Source organism: Indicator indicator, chromosome 16 (assembly GCF_027791375.1).
Source record: "Indicator indicator isolate 239-I01 chromosome 16, UM_Iind_1.1, whole genome shotgun sequence".
Taxonomy (NCBI): domain Eukaryota; kingdom Metazoa; phylum Chordata; class Aves; order Piciformes; family Indicatoridae; genus Indicator; species Indicator indicator.
The window spans coordinates 14,940,178-14,958,823 of record NC_072025.1 but is presented as its reverse complement, the minus strand read 5'-3'; the positions used below and the strand labels follow the sequence as shown (position 1 = coordinate 14,958,823).

The window sequence follows — 18,646 nt, the reverse complement described above, 5'->3', positions numbered from 1 at the left end:
CCTTTCCCAACCAAAACAATCCCATGATTTTAACCAAAATTCAGTTTTGTCCCCTTGAAAGCCTAATGGATTTAGACAAAGCCCATCAAATCTGCTTGGCAGAGGAAATCTCTCAGCTGGTTGCTCAGAACTGAAGTGGCTGCATGCTAACTGCTGCCGCTGAGAGGTCCATCCGCTGGGGATTTAACAGCTGCTGGGTGGATTTCTGCTCTAGACAGCGTGGTAATGACATCATGTTAATGCAAATATGGAAATAGAGGGGAAGCTCGATAATCTGAGCTGTTTGAGGATGCAGTGTCTCTTGGCACACTTAATGTAATAACCAGTAAAGCTCTGCTTTGCATCCCATTGCCTCGCAGGAGGGTCACTGGCTGGTGCTGGAAGCATGGCTAAAAAGATTCCGTGTTTAGGTTGGACTTTAGAGAAAAAAAAAATTGTCCCCTTGAAGGTTGTCAAGGCCTGGGCCAAGCTGCTCAGGGCAGTGGTGGAGTCCCCATCCCTGGAGGGGTTTCAGATCTGTGGAGATGTGGTGCTGAGGGACATGGTTTAGTGTTGACCTGGCAGTGCTGGGGGTAAGGGTTGGACTTGATGCTCTTAAAGGTCTCTCCCAACACAAACCATTGTATGATTAGCAGCTGTGTCTCGCTGGGACCCAATTAATTCCTATACATCAATCCAGCAGTGATGTCATGGGGCGAGCCCCTGGGCCTGATCTGGCTGTCCAGAGGCCTCCTGGCCATTGCCTTGAGCTGTGGGGAGTGGAACCTCAGCGTGTTAGCCTCAGCACGTTCCTTTGTTCCTGTTAAATGGAGCCAGGAGCTCGATACGTTAGAAGGTCAGCGCTGGAAGGGCTATGAAATATTTAGTGGCTGTGTGGAGCTGACCTACTTAGGTTGCAAGCTCCAAAGTGTGCCACCAGCTCCAGGCTGCAGCGAGGAGACAGAGCAGGGGAGGGAAAGGTGGTGGGGTGGCTGCTCCTGGAGGCATCCTGCAAGGTGCAGGAGCTTCCTGGAGTGTCCTGGAACACAAGGGAGGGAAGGGCAGTGGGGTGGCCGCTCACGGAGGCACCCCGCAAGGTACAGGAGCATCCTGGAACCCATCTGAGATGGGAACCTCAAGAGGAGGTTGTGCTGGGTGCTGTGCACTCTCACAGAATCATTTGGGTTGCAAAAGACCTTCAAGATCATCAAGTCAAACCATTAACCCAGCACTTCCAGGCCAGCACTAAACCATGTTCCTCAGCACCACACCTACAGGGCTTTGAAACCCCTCCAGGGATGGGGACTCCACCACTGCCCTGGATAGTCTGGGCCAGGGCTTGGTAGTTACTAAGGATCATTTCTGCCTGAAAAAGAAATGAAGAGTTTTGGTCAAAATTAGGTGAAGGCAGCCAGCACACAGGAGCTGTCACTATGCCCTTGTGTTGGATTAAGGGTGGGTTGTGCCCATGCCCAGGACACCTGAAGAGGAGAAGTTGCCCAATAAAGGCAACAAAAACCAAAAGAAATCAGGAATCCATGCCCATAGTTTCCCATTTAGAGGGACCTTGCCAACCATTAACCCTATTCTACCAAGTCCACTACTAGGACAGATCCCCAAGCACACAGCATCCTCTGCAGTGGAGCTCTGCAGGTCCTTGCTCTGCTTGGGTAGAAGGACAAGATGATCCTTAAAGATCTTGCAAGGCTGTGCACGAAGATCTTGCAAGATCTTCATCCCTGTGGAAGGATCCCACCAAGTGGTGTCACAGCTTGGATCACTGACACCACTCAGCAGGAGTGTTGATGATCCAAAAGCCACTGGGGATTTCTTCTGTGGTGCAGGCACATGGACCTTGCTCAGCATTGCTTCCAGATTTGGGAGGAAAGTACCAAGCTCCTCATGCATGACCCAATGCTTGGCCTACCTTGAGATCCAGGTGGTGATTTTTGATCCTTTCCAGATCCTTTCCAGATCCCAAACCCCTGGTTTAGGATAATCCTGAAAAGAATTTGTACCCCAGCTGGTGATGTCCCCTCCCTGAGGGTGGCAACCCCACGGGGTTGTGTTTGTAGAACCCCGCTTCATACATCACAGGATCACAGAGACATTCAGGTTGGAAAAGAGTCTCAGGATCACCAAGTCCAACCCACAACCCTACTCTGCAAGGTTCACTCCTAAACCATATCCCCAAGCAACACATCCAAACCACTTTTAAACACACTCAGGGTTGGTGACTCTCTGGACACCACCTCCCTGGGCAGCACATTCCACTCTTGCTGGGAGAAATGTTTTTCCTAGTGTCCAGTCTAAACCTACCCTGTTGTAGCTTGAGGCCATTCCCTCTTGTCCTATCACTAATCACCTGTGAGAAGAGCCTCTCCACAACATCCTTACACAGATCCTGGGAAAACTGATGGGATAAAACCAATCCCTGCCTCATTTTGACATCTTCTCCAGCCGAAAAACTCCATTCCAAGGAGACGTCTGGGGCTCGCTCCCATAAATAAAGCTCCATCCTTCCAGAGCTGAACTTCATCACTCATTTTTCTTTGGTTTCTCTCTTTGTTTGCTGTGGTTTGCATCACAGACAGGCCGGATCGAACCAAACTACCCCAAAGTTTGTGGTCACCAGGGCAATGTGCTGGACATCAAGTGGAACCCCTTCATTGAGAACATCATCGCCTCGTGCTCCGAAGACACCTCGGTGAGTGGTGCTGCTTGGGGTTGGATCCCCACCCCCCCCAGCAGGAGGTTTAGGTTGGATATTAGGACATTTAGGAAACGTTAAGCTGGATAACTCAGGAAAAAAAAAATTCTTCCCAGAAGGGGTTCTCAGGCACTGGTAAGAGGCTGTCCAGGGTGGTGGTGGTGGAGTCACCATCCCTGGAGGTGTTTAAAAGAGGTTTGGATGTGGTGCTGAGGGATGTGGTTCAGTGGTAAGTGGCTTAGTAGTAGTGGTGGTGGAATTGTGAGCTCTAGGTGAGAGGTTGGACTTGATGATCTCAAAGGTCTCTTCCAACCTCAACTGTTGTGTGATTCTGTGATTCTAGGAGCTCTGAGCATTAATTTGTACACCCAGAGATGTGGGGAAAGGGCTGCGGGTGGGGAGTTGCTCAACTGTCTCAGGAATGAGGATGGGATGAGAGATCCTTGTACTCACCTCACCTGGACTACTGGGTTCAGCTTTGGGGCCCTCACTCCAAGAAGGACATTGAGGTGCTGGAGGGGGTCTAGGGCAGGGCAATGAAGCTGGTGAAGGGTCTGGAGAACATGGCTGGTGAGGAGCAGCTGAGGGAGCTGGGGGTGTTCAGCCTGGAGAAAAGGAGGCTAAGGGGAGACCTCATTGCTCTCTGCAACTCCCTGAGGCAGGCAGGGGTTGGTCTCCCAATGACCAAGTTATAGAAACTTGAACATAAAATATTTCACCTCAACATGAGGAGAAAATTCTTTCCAGTGAGGGTAACAGAGCCCTGGAACAGGCTCCCCAGGGGGGTTGTGGAGTTTCCATCTCTGGAGACTTTCAAACCCCACCTGGATGCATTCCTGTGCAGACTACCCTGAGTGACCCTGCTCTGGCAGGGGGGTTGGACCTGATGATCTCTTGAGGTCCCTTTCACCCTCTGCTATACTGTGAGACTGTGATGGAATGAGAGGAAACAGCCTCAAGTTGCACCAGGGCAGGTTTAGGTTGGACATTAGAAGAAATTCCTTCACTGAAAGGGTTCTGAAAGCCTGGAACAGGCTGCCCAGGGAAGTAGTTGAATCCCCATCCCTGGAGGGGTTTCAAAGCTGCAAAGAAGTGGTGCTGAGGGCCACGCTTTAGCCCCAGCCTCGGCAGAGTTAGAGAATAGTTGGACTCCATGACCTTTAAGTTCTTTTCCAACCCAAGCAATTCCATGATGCTGTGACTGACAGAGCAATGAGCAAGCTGTGCCAATCCCCAGCTGCTGCTCAGCAGAGCCCAGCCCCTCTGCTGTCCTCATGTCACTCCTGGTCCCCACGCTGCTCTTCCTGCGTCCCCGCTGGGGGTCAGCTGGACATCTGTGCACAAGGAGGGCTTGTCTGGGATTTTTTTGCCTCTCCAAGCCCAACAGCAGTGCTATTATTAATCCTCCTTGCTCTCAGGGCCTGCAACTGCTCTCGTGGCCTGATCCATGGAGTGACAGAACAGAAGTCCCTTTTGCAGGCTGGGGCACCACAGATCAGGTTCATCCTTACGGAGCTCTTAGTTGCATCCTCCTCCTTTTGTGTTTTCTGGAGGCCTTTGTGCAAGGGACACTGAGGGGGATGTGAAGGGGACACTGGGAGGACACCAAGGGGACACCAGGGGACATGAAGGAGATGCTGAGGGGACACCAATCTCCTCTTCACCCCCAAACCCATCCTAGATGGGACACAGAGCACAGGGAACACTGAGGGGATGGTGGGATGACAGTGAGAGGGACACGGACAGTGGCATTCAGATTCTCCCCCTGACACCCTAAAAGCCACCCCAGAGGGAACACAGCAAGGGGGAAACTGAGATGACACTGGGAAGGGCACCCACCTCCTTTGTACAGCCTTCCACCCCAAACTGGAGCCCATTTCTTCTTGTCTTCTCTTTCCTCCGTCTTGGAGAGGACAACCTGTGTAACCTTGTCCCTGGGGTGTCACTATGGGTTAATCTTCTCCAAGGACGTGATGAGGATCTTGACAGCCATGGTTTGATGCTGCCTTGCTGGAGGAGGATCACTCACAGCCCACCCATCTCATCACCCTGCTCGAAACCCTTCTTGTAACCCCTCCCAGCCAGACTTGTGGCCATTCCTACCTCTCTGTTCCTGCATGGATAAGAGCAGATGTCCTCTCCTGATGCTCTTCCATGGGCTGCTGAGGCCATTCATTCATTTCCAGTCATGGCAGGACAATTAGCAGCAGGGCTGATCCTCTCCTGATCCCCACCATGGTGCTGCCAGCTGCTGAAAAGCTAGGAAGGAGCTTTCAAAGTGCAGGAGCAACCAAGTGGGGAGATGAGAAGGGGAATTGCCCAACCTGTGTAGGTGCTTCAGGCTCATCATTCTTCTCCATGCACTGTGATTTTTGGGTTAGCTCCAGCTATGCCTCCACTGGCACCAGGGCAATGTTAGGTCTCCAACCAGTTCCACCATGGGGGAATGGGGAAACCTCCCTAAAATAGCCTAGCATGGGCCTCACCCCACTGTTCTTTGAAGACACAAGGAATGATGGAGCTCCATGAGAAGCAGTTGCAGAGGTGATGCTGCCATAGAGAGCCCCAGGGAGGCTCTCTATTGGAGTGTGGATGCAGAACACTTTTAAGAACCACTCTTTATGCTATGTGCACAGAGAAAGAAAGGAGGCAGCTCCTGCTGGAGCCCACCCTGAAGGTGCAGGGAGCCAGGACATCACAGGAAGGTTGCTCTGGGTGTCCCCCCAGGGCTGGCCAGCTCATTCTTTCAGCAGTGAGTACTTTTCTGGTATGGTGCTATACTGGTGGACAGCAAGGCCACCAGGAGCCAGCAATGTACTCTCATGGCCAAGAAAGCCAATGATGTGGCCAGCAGATGGAGGGAGGTTCTCCTGCCCCTTTGCTCTGCCCGAGTGAGGCCACATCTTTAGTAACAGCTCCAGTTCTGGGCTCTCCAGTTCAAGAGAGATAAAACACTGGAGAGAGTCCAGAGGAGGCTGGGAAGATGCTGAGGGGCCTGGAGTATCTCTGTGAGGAGGAAAGGCTGAGAGCCCTGGGGCTGTTGAGCCTGGAGAAGAGCAGCCCCAGAGGGGATCTGAGCAATGCTCAGCAAGAGCTCAAGGGTGGGGGACAAAAGGATGGAGCCAGACTCTTCTCAGTGATACCCAGTGACAGGACAAGGGGCAACAGGCACAATCTGGAACTGAGGAGGTTCCATCTGAACAGGAGGAGAAAGTTCTTTGCTGTGAGGGTGCTGGAGCCCTGGAGCAGGCTGCCCTGAGAGGCTGTGGAATCTTTTTCTCTGGAGAGCTTCCAACCCCTCCCCGGGCAAGCTACTGTGGATGCCCTGCTTTAGCAGGGGGGTTGGACTGGGTGATGTCCAGAGGTCCCTTCCAACCCCTACCAGGCTGGGATTCTGTGCAGATCTGTCTCAGAGCCCTCCTGGATGCAGAGGTTTGGTAACAGCTGTTTCGTAACTCGGCTGCTTTCATAACTTCAGCACCAGCTGCCCAGGGTTGTGTTGCTCCTTCCTCATATTGTGCCTTGTTTGAAAACTGCTGATGCTCTCCAAATCATCCCTCCCAGCCAAACCTGCCTCTCTTACCCCTGTCCCTCACAGAACCTCATTTCCTCTGTAGGGCTCACAACCCAAAAGAGTGTCTTCCACCTCAAGCTGTGCAGGTTCAGGCAGAAAGCTGCCCCCAGCTTGTGCAGTCTTTTCATCTGCAACAAACTTTTCCAGGGTGTAGCTCAGCCCTTGGCTGGATGGGACAACCCTTGGATGAGAGGAATTGGCCTCAAGTTGCTCCAGGGGAGAGTCAGGTTGGATATTAGGAAAGATTTCTTTCCTGCCAGAGTGGTCAGGCATTGGAACAGGCTGCTCAGGGAGGTGCTGGAGTCCCCATCCCTGGAGGGGTTGAAGAAATGTGTGGCCATGGCACTTTGGGACGTGGTTTAGTGGTCATGGTGGTGTTGGACTTGGTGATCTTAGAGGTCTTTTCCAACCTTCATGATTCCCTTTCTTCTGGAGAAGAGAGGGAGAAGCAGCCAAAGGGGCTGCAGGATTAGGCCTCCCAGATATTGCCTGTGTTTTGGTAATGTTTTACTGTGACTCAGTGATGCTGGTTGGGGCAGCTCTTGGCCCAAAGGCCAGCTCATCCTTGGAGATGCTTCTGGACCAGGTGATATGCCCCTTGGTGATGTTCCTTGACCACAAATCTTATGAGGAATGGCTGAAGGAACTGGGGTTCTTTGGAAGAGGAGACTAAGGGGAGACCTCATTGCCCTCTACAACTATCTCAGAAGAGGTTGGAGTGAGGTGGGGGTTGGTCTCTTCTCACATGCAGCAAGGGTCAGGCAAGAAGAAACAGCCTCAAGTTGTGCCAAGGGAGGTTCAGGTTGGACAGCAGGAGAAATTTCTTCCCAGAAAGGATTCCGAGGCACTGGAACAGGCTGGCCAGGGAGGTTTCTTTCATGAGTTACTTAAAGGTGTTGTGATGTGTCTGCAACTGGTATCAGAGATGGAGGGGAGCACACTGGCCCAGGAGCATGGGGAGGAGATGGGAGCACAAAGCTCTTAGCTCAGGCTTTTGGGAAGGATTCTTTTGGGAAGCTCCTTTCTTCACCTGGACCATGGGGACATGTACACACCACCACACAACTGCCAGGTTTTGGGTGCCTCTGGGAAGCTGCAGGGCTGGCAGGACCCTGCATCTCATGCTCAGATGGGTCCAGGGTGCTCAGGCATGGGGCAGACCAAGACAGGTTAGATAAATGTGATGTGTCACTTCAGCTTCATACTGGAGACCTCCCATGGAGATGAAAGCAGCTACAACCACACTTTGACTGCATTATCTGGAGCTGTTTAAGTGGAAAGAAGACACCACAGGAGCCTTACTCCATCCCAATGCATCATCTCCTTTTCTTCAGCAAGCACCCTCAGCACAGAGTCTTTGCTGGCTTGTTTTCAGCTCAGGTTCTCCACACTGGGTGGGCAGCAGCTCCCAGAAAGGCTGACAGCTGCTGGGGGGACCTCCCTTTGGCCCTGCTCCCCCAGGACTCCTGCATCAGGTCCTTCTCCAGCTGGGTCCTTCTCCTCAGCACCCACAGTGCCTACTTTTGTGTCTGTAGGTCTGCTGGGATGGGATGTCCATGCTCTCCCCCAGCAGGGGACTGGATTGACTTCAGAACATCCATCAGGGTGCAGGATGAGACTGCTGGTGTTGAGGCACTGCTGGTGTTGAGGCACTGCTGGTGTTGAGGCACTGCAGGGATTCACCCCCACCCTGGGTGGGCGTTGAGGTCCTCCCAGGGCTCCCCAAACCATCTGAGTGCTTGTCCCACCCCACAGGTGCGGATCTGGGAGATCCCAGAGGGTGGCCTGAAGAGGAACATGACGGAGGCTGTCCTGGAGCTGTACGGCCACAGCCGGCGCGTTGGCCTCGTCGAGTGGCATCCCACCACCAACAACATCCTCTTCAGTGCTGGCTATGACTATAAGGTGAGCCACTGCCCAGGGGTGGCCCTCCCAAAGCTTTTCCTGGCTCTTGGGATGGGTGGGAGTTACCTAGGTGTAGCCAGGACAGGATCCTGTGAGGAAATGTCCCACCATGCCTGCAGCAAGAGGTACCTTCTTTTGCCCCCATCATAAGGACTGTTTGAATTTTGCACAAGCAGCAGCTGAAGGGAGGAGGACAGGGTGGGCCTCCAGGTGATGAAGGGCCATTGGAATGAGCTGCCCAGGGAGGTGGTGGAGTCACTGCCCCTGGAAGTGTTTAAAATAAGACTGGATGAAGCACTCAGTGCCATGGTTGAGTTGATTAGATGGTGTTGGGCGATAGGTTGGGCTTGATGATCTCAAAGGTCTTTTCCAACCTGGTTGATTCTGTGATTCTGTGTGATATTGGCCAAAGTAGGAGATATTCAAATGCCCAAAGCAGATGTGGAGGTTGAAGGAATGGCAGGAGGTCTCCAGGAGTAGAGACAGCAGGGCAGCCTCACTGTCTTCCCACAGGTCCTCATCTGGAACCTGGACATCGGGGAGCCAGTGAAGATGATCGACTGCCACACAGATGTCATCCTCTGCATGTCCTTCAACACTGATGGCAGCCTCCTGGCCACCACCTGCAAGGACAAGAAGCTGCGGGTGGTGGAGCCACGCTCCGGGAGGGTCCTGCAGGTGTGATGTCCATGCCAGGGGGATCTGCATGGGGTGGGAGGGTTAGAAAGAAGGTCCTGGGGAGGAATCCTACTGAAAGGTGTAAAAACTGGTGCTGTACTTACTTGTGGTGGTCTGCACGTGTCAGGGTCTGCAGGCAGTTCACTCTGGTGGTTGTTGGGGTGGAGGTGATGCTGAGGGCTTGGGCTCACCTCGGGCACAGGAGCTGGAGGCTTTCACTCTTTTATTAATTAAGGCTAATTAAGACTGGATGGGGCACTTAGTGCCATGGCTTAGTTGATTAGATGGTGTTGGGTGATAGGCTGGGCTTGATGATCTCAAAAGTCTTTTCCAACCTGGTTGATTCTGTGAGAGAGAAATCAGGAAGGAAAGAAGCAGAATGGTCCAAAACCCAAAAAAGCACAGTTTAGATGATGGTGGCTCCTCAGCAGAGGTGGCAGCTAATATTCAGGGAGCTGGGCTCTGGGTCATGGTACCTCCATGACTCCACCGTACCATCCATGCCACCCCACCAGCACAGAGCCGGTGTTTCCCAGGGACAAGGCTTTGGGGGGGACATCAAGTGGGGGGGTAGCTGCCAAGGAAAGAGCTTTCTTGGGGTGAGGGCTGGGCCTTGGTGAGGCTGCTGGTGAGCTCACTCCTGTCCTGCAGGAGGCCAGCTGCAAGAACCACCGTGTCAACCGGGTGGTCTTCCTGGGCAGCAGCAAGCGGCTGCTGACGACGGGGGTGTCACGCTGGAACACGCGGCAGATCGCTCTCTGGGACCAGGTGGGTGCTGACACCCCCACCCCTCCCCACTGGTGTCCCCACACAACATCTTGCTTCATCCAAAGAGTGGCTGTCAATGGCTCCATGTCCCAGTGGAGGCCAGTGACAAGGGGAGTCCCTCGGGGCTCAGTCCTGGGACCAGGCTTGTTCAACATCTTTGTCAGTGCCATGGACAGTGGCATTGAGTGCACCCTCAGCAAGTTTGCTGATGACACCAAGCTGTGTGGTGCAGCAGACACTCTGGAGGGAAGGGATCCATCCAGAGGGACCTGGACAGGCCTGAGAGCTGGGCACAAACCAACCTCATGAGGTTCAACAAGACAAAGTGCAAGGTCCTGCAGCTGGGTCAAGGCAATCCCAAGCACAAATCCAGGCTGGGCAGGGACTGGCTGGAAAGCAGCCCTGAGGAGAGGGACTTGGGGATGCTGGGGGATGAGAAGCTCAACATGAGCTGTTAGTGTGCACTTGCTGCCCAGAAGGCAAATCACATCCTGGGCTGCATCAAGAGAAGTGTGTCCAGCAGGTCGAGGGAGGTGATTCTCCCTCTCTGCTCAGCTCTGCTGAGACCCCACCTGGAGTACTGCATCCAGTTCTGGAGCCCCTGGTACAAGAAGGTGCTGGAATATGTCCAGAGAAGGGCCACCAGGATGAGCAGAGGGCTGGAGCTCCTCTCTTATGAGGACAGACAGAAAGAGTTGGGGCTGTTCAGTCTGGAGAAGAAAAGGCTCTGAGGTGACCTTCTTGTGGCCTTCCAGTATCTGAAGGGGGCTACAGGAAAGCTGGGGGGGGACTTTTTAGGATGTCAGGCAGTGATAGGAGGAGGGAGAATGGAGCAAAACCAGAAGTGGGTAGATTCAGACTGGATGTTAGGAAGAAGTTTTACACTATGAGGGTGGTGAGACACTGGAACAGGTTGCCCAGGGAGGTGGTGGAAGCCTCATCCCTGGAGGTGTTTAAGGCCAGGCTGGATGTGGCTCTGAGCAACCTGCTGTAGTGTGAGGTGTCCCGGCCCATGGCAAGGGGATTGGAACTAGAAGATCCTTGAGGTCCCTTCCAACCCTAACAATTTCCATGATTCTATGATTCATAAAGTGCTTTGTCCTCTGGCACAGGAAGACCTCTCCATGCCCCTGATAGAGGAGGAGATTGATGGGCTCTCAGGGCTCCTCTTCCCGTTCTACGACGCTGACACGCACATGTTGTACTTGGCTGGCAAGGTATGGGGTGGCCTTCACGCCCTGCAGCTCCAGCAGCTCACTCCAAGAAGGGCATTGAAGGGCTGGAGCAGGTCCAGAGAAGGGCAGTGAAGCTGGTGAAGGGTCTGCAGCACAAGATTTGTGAGCAGTGGCTGAAGGACCTTCTCAGCCTGGAGAAGTGGAGCCTGAGGGGAGACCTTCTGGCTCTCTGAAACTCCCTGAAAGGAGGTTGGAGCCAGGTGGGGGTTGGTCTCTTCTCCTGAGGAACAAGGAACAGAACAAGAGGAGATGGCTTCCAGTTGCCCCAGGGGAGGTTTAGGTTGGACATGAGGAACAACTTCTTCTCTAAAAGGGTTGTGAAGGCCCAGGGCAGTGGTGAAGTCCCCATCCCTGGAGGGGTTTCAAAGCCCTGGAGATGTGGTGCTGAGGGCCATGGTTTGGTGGTGACCTAGCAGGTAAGGGTTGGACTCCATGACCTTAAAGGTCTTTTCCAACCCAAATAATTCTATGACTTTATGATCCCCATGGGAAGCAAAGGGCTCTCTCTCCAGCACAGAGGAGAAGAACCTACCTGGGAGCAAGGCTCTGCTCAGTCCCAAGCAAAGCATTGTGCAGCTCTTTGGCAACCAAACCCTGGTTCAGAGAGGTGCTCACCACTGCTGCAGGAAGCAGGAAGCACCTCACCAGGTGATGCATGGGGCTGCAGCATTTCCCAGGGCTGGACGGGCTGGAGGTGATCATCATGGTCTTTGTCCAACCTCCTGGTGGCCACCCCTCACGCCCACCTTCGCTCTCAGGGTGATGGCAACATTCGGTACTACGAGATCGGCTCGGAAAAGCCCTACCTGAGTTATCTGATGGAGTTCCGCTCCCCAGCCCCACAGAAAGGACTGGGTAAGGCTGGCTGGGCTGCTGCCCCTTCTCTTGCACCCTGCCAAAGGTGGGTGCTGGAGGGGGCTTCCTTCAGTGCTGCAGGTCTGTGGGTTTGGTGGGTGCTGTGTTGACTCTGGAGCATCAGTACCGGGCTTGCAGGGGGATGTTCAGGTGGTTGTGTTGTCCTTCCTGTGGTGATTCAGCCAGGCTGGGGCTGGAGCCACGTCTGGTGACACCCCTCCTGCAGTCACACAGGCCCATGGCTTTGCCAGGGGACATGGCTCAGTGACTCCTGGGTTCTTGTCCTGAAGAAAAGCTGCTCATCCCTTTCCCAGTGTGGCCCTGGTCCATGCCCCAGGCTGACAACACACATTCATTCAGCGAGATTCTGGGTCTCCTGATCACAAGGACCTCCTGGGGTCCTCCGTGCTGGGGAAGTGGAAGGGTGCCAAGGCTTGCAGCACCCAGGAGTTACGCTCTGTGCCTCCCTCTCCTCAGGGGTGATGCCAAAGTACGGGCTGGACGTGTCGGCCTGCGAGGTCTTTCGCTTCTACAAGCTCATCACCCTCAAGGGGCTGATTGAACCCATCTCCATGATCGTGCCCAGGAGGGTGAGTCCCTTGGGATGTGGGCTCAGTGGTGGCCAGGGATATCCAAAGTGGGGCAGGTGGGATGGAGGTGTCCCTGCTTTGCAACACATTGCTGACCAGTCTGACCACTGGCTCTTATACCTCCCAGACATTACACTTCCCAGGCGTGGGATACCTGGGGAGTTACCTAAGGCTTAGTGGGGATGTGTTTAGGAAATTATAGAGTGTGTGGCCAGCAGGTCAAGGAAGGTTCTCCTTCCCCTTTGCTCTCTCCTGGTGAGGCCACAGATGGAGAACTGGGTCCAGTTCTTGGTTCCTCAGATCAAGATGGACAAGGAAATACTGGAAAGAGTCCAGCGGAGGCTACAAAGATGCTGAGGAGGAAAGGCTGAGAGCCCCAGAGCTGTTGAGCCTGAGGAAGAGCAGCCCCAGAGGGGATCTGCTCAATGCTCAGCAAGAGATAAAGGATGGGGGGGCAGGAGGATGGGGCCAGACACTTGTCAGTGGTTGCCAAACAACAAGACAAGGGGCAATGGGCACAAACTGGAACCCAGGAATTTTCCATCTGTTAAGATGAGGAGAAAATTCTTTGGAGCAGGCTGCCCAGAGAGATTGTGGAGTCTCCTTCTCTGGAGAGCTTCCAAACCCCCCTGGCCATTGTGATCCTGGGCAAGCTGCTGTGGGTGCCCCTGCTTTAGCAGGGGGTTTGAATTGGATGATCTCCAGAGGTCCCTTCCAACCCCACTGTGGTGGGATTCTGGGATTTTCCCTCCACATGCTGCCTTGCAGAGTTCATCCCAAACACCAGTTCATCATTTGCCCAGGTGCCATTGCTGTGCACACCAAGGAAGCTCCCCCCCATGTGTGGTTCCATCTCAGCAGGTTCACAGAGGCTGTTGCTTTTCTTTCCCCCTGTTTTTTAGTCAGAAACCTACCAAGAGGACATTTACCCAATGACCCCGGGTACAGAGCCAGCCCTGACCCCTGATGAGTGGCTGAGTGGAGTGAACAGAGGTAAAGCCACTGGTGGTACCACCCTGGGTGGGCAGCACAGAGTGTCGTGTCCCCCAGCCCCCCCAAACAGCTGGGCAGAAGGACAGGGCCACAGTTCTCCCCCTGACCCCTTCATCTGCTCTCCCCTGCTCAGATCCCATCCTGATGTCACTGAAGGAGGGCTACAAGAAGACATCCAAAATCGTCTTTAAGGCACCAGTGAAGGAGAAGAAGAGTGTGGTGGTCAATGGCATCGACCTGCTGGAGAACGTGCCCCCCAGGACCGAGAACGAGGTGAGGCAGCACGGACATGGGGACAGGAGGAGGTGGTCACAGCTTGATATATCCCCACTAGATGGAGAGGAAGGGGACAAGGAGTCCCCCCAGGTCCTTATGTACAATTTTTCTGGGTGCAGCTGGGAAGGCCACCTCTCTCCTTCTGCATCCAAACTGAGGTCACCTCATGGTTTGAAGCATCCTGCTCCATGTTAACCACAGGGCAGCCAGCATGAGGCACATTTAGGTCCTCAGTTATTGTCTTCTTTAATATCTTTCCCAGGAACAACGCAGGGAAGTGCTGGGCAAACATCAGCACTTGGTCCCAGAAGGAATTTGGTTTGCTGGAGCTCAGTTTGCTGGTTGCATGTGTAGGGTAACCCCAAGCTGAGGGTGGGAGACAATCCATGGGAGCAGCTGAGTTATGGAATGGCCCCAGCAGAGCTCCAGGAGTGGCAGGGGTGTGCATGAGTGCCCAGTTCAGGGTTTCCCAGTTCAAGAGAGACAGGGAACTATTGGAGATAGTCCAGTGGAGGCTATGAAGATGCTGAGGGGCCTGCAGCATCTCTGTGAGCAGGAAAGGCTGAGAGCCCTGTTGAGCCTGGAGAAGAGCAGCCCCGGAGGGGATCTGCTCAATGCTCAGCAAGACCTAAAGGGTGGAGGGCAAGAGGATGGGGCCAGACTCTTCTCAGTGGTGCCCAGCAATAGGACAAGGAGCTATGGGCACAAACTGGAACCCAGGAGGTTCCATCTGAACAGGAGGAGAAACTTCCTTGGTGTGAGGGTGCTGGTGCACAGAGAGGTTGTGGAGTCTCCTTCTCTGCAAAGCTTCCAAACCCCCCGGCCATTGTGATCCTGGGCAAGCTGCTGTGGGTGCCCTGCTTGAGCAGGAGGTTGGATTGGGTGATCTCCAGAGGTCCCTTCCAACTCCTACCATGCCGGGATGTGGGGGGGATTCTACGAAGCCCCAAGGGGTGAGCAGCCAGCATGGTGCCTCCCTCTCCATCCATCTCCACCCATCTCCACCCATCTCCCTCTTTCCCGCCCAGCTCCTGCGGATGTTCTTCCGGCAGCAGGACGAGATCCGCCGGCTGAAGGAGGAGCTGTCGCAGAAGGACATCTGCATCCGACAGCTGCAGCTGGAGCTGAAGAACCTCCGGAACAGCCCCAAGAATACTTAACTTGCAGGGACCTTTTCTAGATGAACTCTCTTTGGTTATACTCACTCTGTAATTTTATGGTCCCCCCCTCACCCCCAGACCGCCGACCAGAAGCCAAGTGACCTGCCAAGAGCCCACTCGCTAACTGGAACCTCATCCTCCCAGGCCCTTGTCTCGCACTAAAACCTCCAGAACTGAAAGCTACTGCATGAGAGGCAGCTGGGGGAGGACCCACCTGCCCTGGTGATGCTCTTGGAGTAAGTAGGATGAGCCCCGTCCCCTCTGGTGGGATCCAGCAGGTGGGGGGCAGCCCAGGTGGTGGCTGCACCCTGCTGCGATGCTTCCTCGCTGTTCAGTTTTGGGGCTTTGTTGGTTGGTTGGTTTGTTTGTTTGTTTTCCTATGCAAAAAAAATAAATAAAGGTGACAGAACTGGAACTGGGAGGGGGGGGAAGGGCTTCATCCCCACAAAAGACCATTCCCCATGGTGGTGGTGGTGGTGGCCGTGGCATGGTTAGGCTTTGGTAGGAGCTGCCTGTGAGTGTCCCCAGGCTGTGACCCGGGGAAGGGAGCTGCTCTGTGTGTGCATCCCTGCACATGCACCTAAGTCTTTCCTGATGGAAATGAGGCTGCTTTCCCTAACCCAAGAGGGATCTACTCTCCTCCTGGCCACTGGGATCCATGCCAATGCCACAGGGACAGGGGAAGGATGTCACCCAGCTCTCCCTGAGGGTCCTCAAGAGATAGAGAGAGGAGAAGGATAGCACCCAGTTCACCCCAAGGAATGGGGAAGGGAGAAGGATGTCACCCAGCCCTCCTCAAGGGTTCTCAAGAGATATGGAGTGGGAAAGGATGTCACCAGCCCACCCCAAGGGTCCCCAAGAGATAGGGAGAGAGGAAAAGTCTTACCCAGCTTTCCTCAAGGGTCCCTAAGAGACAGGAGGAGGGGAAGAATGTCCCCCTCCAAGGGATGGGGAACCTTCAGCTCACCCTGAAGGTCTCCAAGAGCTAGGGAGAGGGGAAGGATGTCACCAGATCTTACTGAGGGTGCCCAAGGGATATGGGGAGGTGAAGGATGTCACCCAGCTCACTTCAAGGGATGCAGAAGGAGGTCATCTCAAGGGTCCCTTGAGATATGGAGCAGTGAAGGATGTCAGCAGCTCTCCCTTAGGGTCGCCAAGAGACAGAAGGAAAGGCTGACACCCAGCTCTCCCTTATGGTCCACAAGAGATATTGAGGGGTGAAGAACACCACCAGCTAGCACCAGGAGATGTCACCAGTGGGTGCTGGATGCTGGCTGGGTGCTGGCTGGGTGCAGCATGTACATACAAGCAGATGTTTCTGTGGCTCAGGCCAGTGGCACAGATGACAAGGACACCAGGGACTGCTGGTTGTCCTAGCCCTGGACATGTCTCTCTCTTTGGACTGACTCCAGCTGTGACCTGCCTGGCCCTGCCTGTGCAATGGTTTCTCCTCACCCTTATGTCACATTGTGCCCTCTCCCCCTCCCACCTGCTGTCATTGCCCATTATTTATGCTACCACGGAAATAGTGAGGAAATAAAATGTTTTCAAGATACCAAAACCTCACCAGCTTCTCTTCTTTGCTCAGGGACCATGTATGAGGGTGGTGGGACCCCCCAAAAAAGACATGTTTTGTGTCCTCTGCTCACAACACTGCTCTTCCCCCTGGGCTGTGAGGTTGTTGAAGGCCAAAGGCTCAGCTCAATGCTGTGGGATGGAGCTCAGGGGTGTTGTACCAGAAGCAGAAGTCCTGATTGTGCAGGGAAGGAGATGCTGGGAGCTGCCCCAGCTTGGGTTGGGTAAATTGGGTTCATCTACAGCATGAGTGGTACAGGGGGAAGATGTTTGCTGGGGATGTTGTGTTGGCTAAGGGAAGCAGCTAAAGATGAATCTATGGCATCACAGAATGGTTTGGATTGGAAGAGACCTTTAAAGGTCATCTAGTCCAAGCCTTCAGTCAGAAGGGACATCTGCAAGCAGATCTTCAGCTAGATTTGTTGTAGCAAGCTGGGGGGCAGTCTCTTGTCCCAAGGAACAAGCAACAGGACAAGAGCAAATGGCCTCAAGTTGCCCCAGGGAAGGTTTAAGTTGGGCATGAGGAACAATTTCTTCCCCTTGAGGGTTGTTAAAACCTGCCCCAAGATGCCCAGGGCAGTGGTGGAGTCCCCATCCCTGGAGGGGTTTCAAAGCCATGGAGATGTAGAGCTGAGGGACATGGTTTGGTAGTGACCTGGCAGTGCTGGGTTGATGGCTGGACTTTATCTAAAGATCTTTTCAGATCTGGTTTGGTTGCTCAGAGCCTCAAACAACTTGAGCTGGAATGGCTCCAGGAATGGAGCATCTCCCACCTCTCTGGGCAACCTGGGCTAAGGCCTCACCACTCTCAGGGACAAACATTTCTCCCTTCTCTCCAGTCTGAGTCTCTCTGAGTTCAAACCAGCACCCCTTGTCCTGTCACAAGAGACCCTGCTCAGAAGTCTGTCCCCAGCTTCCAAAGCTCTTGTGCTGAGACTGATCCCAGCTCTTCAGGCAAATGCAGCAAGTCTGCAGCTAGGTGTGGGACAGCAGAACACTCACATGGGAAGAGAGCTTTCAGCTCTATGTCCTTCACGTTCTGCTGGAGCATTTGGTGGCAGGATGGGAGATTCCTGGGTTTCTTGTGCCTCGCAGGGAAGGAGAAACCACATCTGAAGCACATCTGAGCTGCTTCATGCAGAGCTGCAGCGGCTTGGTCCTGACTGAGGTTATTTGTGTCTTAGGATCCTCTTCAACGAGGGGGTGGTCGGAGGTATTGTGCTGAATGATCTCCTGGAAGGGAAGAGCCAAGATTTCTCCAAACCCCCTCGAATTCCTGTGGAATGAGCCCAATTAAGGCCGTGGGTGGTGATGATTAATGAGGCAATTAGCATATCTGCCATTGTCAGCACAAATCCAGGCACTTGCTGCTGCTGTTGCAGGTGAGGAGGACAGCTTGAGATGAAGGATGTGGACCCATGGGGTGGCTCTGGATGGGCTTTGGTATGTGGTGGCTGCTAAAATATTTGGGTTTCACCAAAACCCTCCAGTTTCCAGGGCAAACCCTTCACCAGGAGCTCACTGCTCCTCTTCTTGCACCTTTCCTTCTCTTGGTAACAGCTCAAGCTCTTCCTGACGTTTCCTCCCGCACCATCTGGCTGCTATTTAAAGCAGAAAGGGCCTTTTGGGGGGCACTTGAGCCATCCCATTTTAGCACTGAGTTCCCTGCTCTGCTGCAGCCTACCCATGGAGCAGAGACCTCATGCAGCTGGGTGCCAGGACCTGCTGCATCACCTCGGTTGGGGTCACTTGGGGACTATGTGACCTGCCCCTGCACCTCCTTTTATCCTGCTGGTTTGGGGTCACCTGGAGACCATGAGAGCTGCCCCTGCACCTCCTTTTATCCTGCTGGTTTGGGGTCACCTGGAGACCATGAGACCTGCTCCTGCACCTCCTTTTATCCTGTAGGTTTGGGATCACTTAGGGACTATGTGACCTGCTCCTGTACCTCCTTTTATCCTGCTGATTTGGGGTCACCTGGAGACCATGAGACCTCCTCCTACACCACCCCCCTACAACTCTGCTGATGAGCCTGGGGTGGGTTTTTTTAGATGTTTCTGGTGTCTGGGCAGTCTGCTTCAGTGGCCACAGTGGGCTTAGGTTAATGGTTGGACTCAACGGCCTTAGAGGTCTTCTCCAGCCAAACCAATTTTGTGATGCTATGATTTTCCAGGGTCTAAAAAAAGACCAATGGCTCTCTCACCTCCCAGCTTTTTTTCCCCTCCCATCCTTCCTGCAGTGCCTTTAGAGCCTCCCAGCTTCTCCTTGCTCCTGCAGCAGCAGCAAAGCTGATCCTTTTCTCTTCAGGATCCCTCCAGGAACTTTAATCAGCCTCCACAATCCCCCGA

The 18,646-nt window shown here is 53.8% G+C and overlaps 1 protein-coding gene across 2 annotated transcripts in view; it reads left to right on the top strand.

The window, feature by feature from the left end:
• The window catches only part of CORO2B (coronin 2B), a 38,936-nt gene extending 24,213 nt beyond the window's left edge, over window positions 1-14,723 (top strand). For both annotated transcript variants that reach the window (XM_054387790.1, XM_054387791.1), the window contains exons 3-12: window positions 2,570-2,686; window positions 8,019-8,168; window positions 8,682-8,846; window positions 9,498-9,614; window positions 10,727-10,831; window positions 11,608-11,704; window positions 12,182-12,294; window positions 13,197-13,287; window positions 13,421-13,560; window positions 14,592-14,723. In XM_054387790.1, coding sequence (XP_054243765.1) covers window positions 2,570-2,686; window positions 8,019-8,168; window positions 8,682-8,846; window positions 9,498-9,614; window positions 10,727-10,831; window positions 11,608-11,704; window positions 12,182-12,294; window positions 13,197-13,287; window positions 13,421-13,560; window positions 14,592-14,723 — 1,227 coding nt within the window. The remainder of the gene's footprint in view (window positions 1-2,569; window positions 2,687-8,018; window positions 8,169-8,681; window positions 8,847-9,497; window positions 9,615-10,726; window positions 10,832-11,607; window positions 11,705-12,181; window positions 12,295-13,196; window positions 13,288-13,420; window positions 13,561-14,591) is intronic.
• Window positions 14,724-18,646: the final 3,923 nt, after the last annotated feature.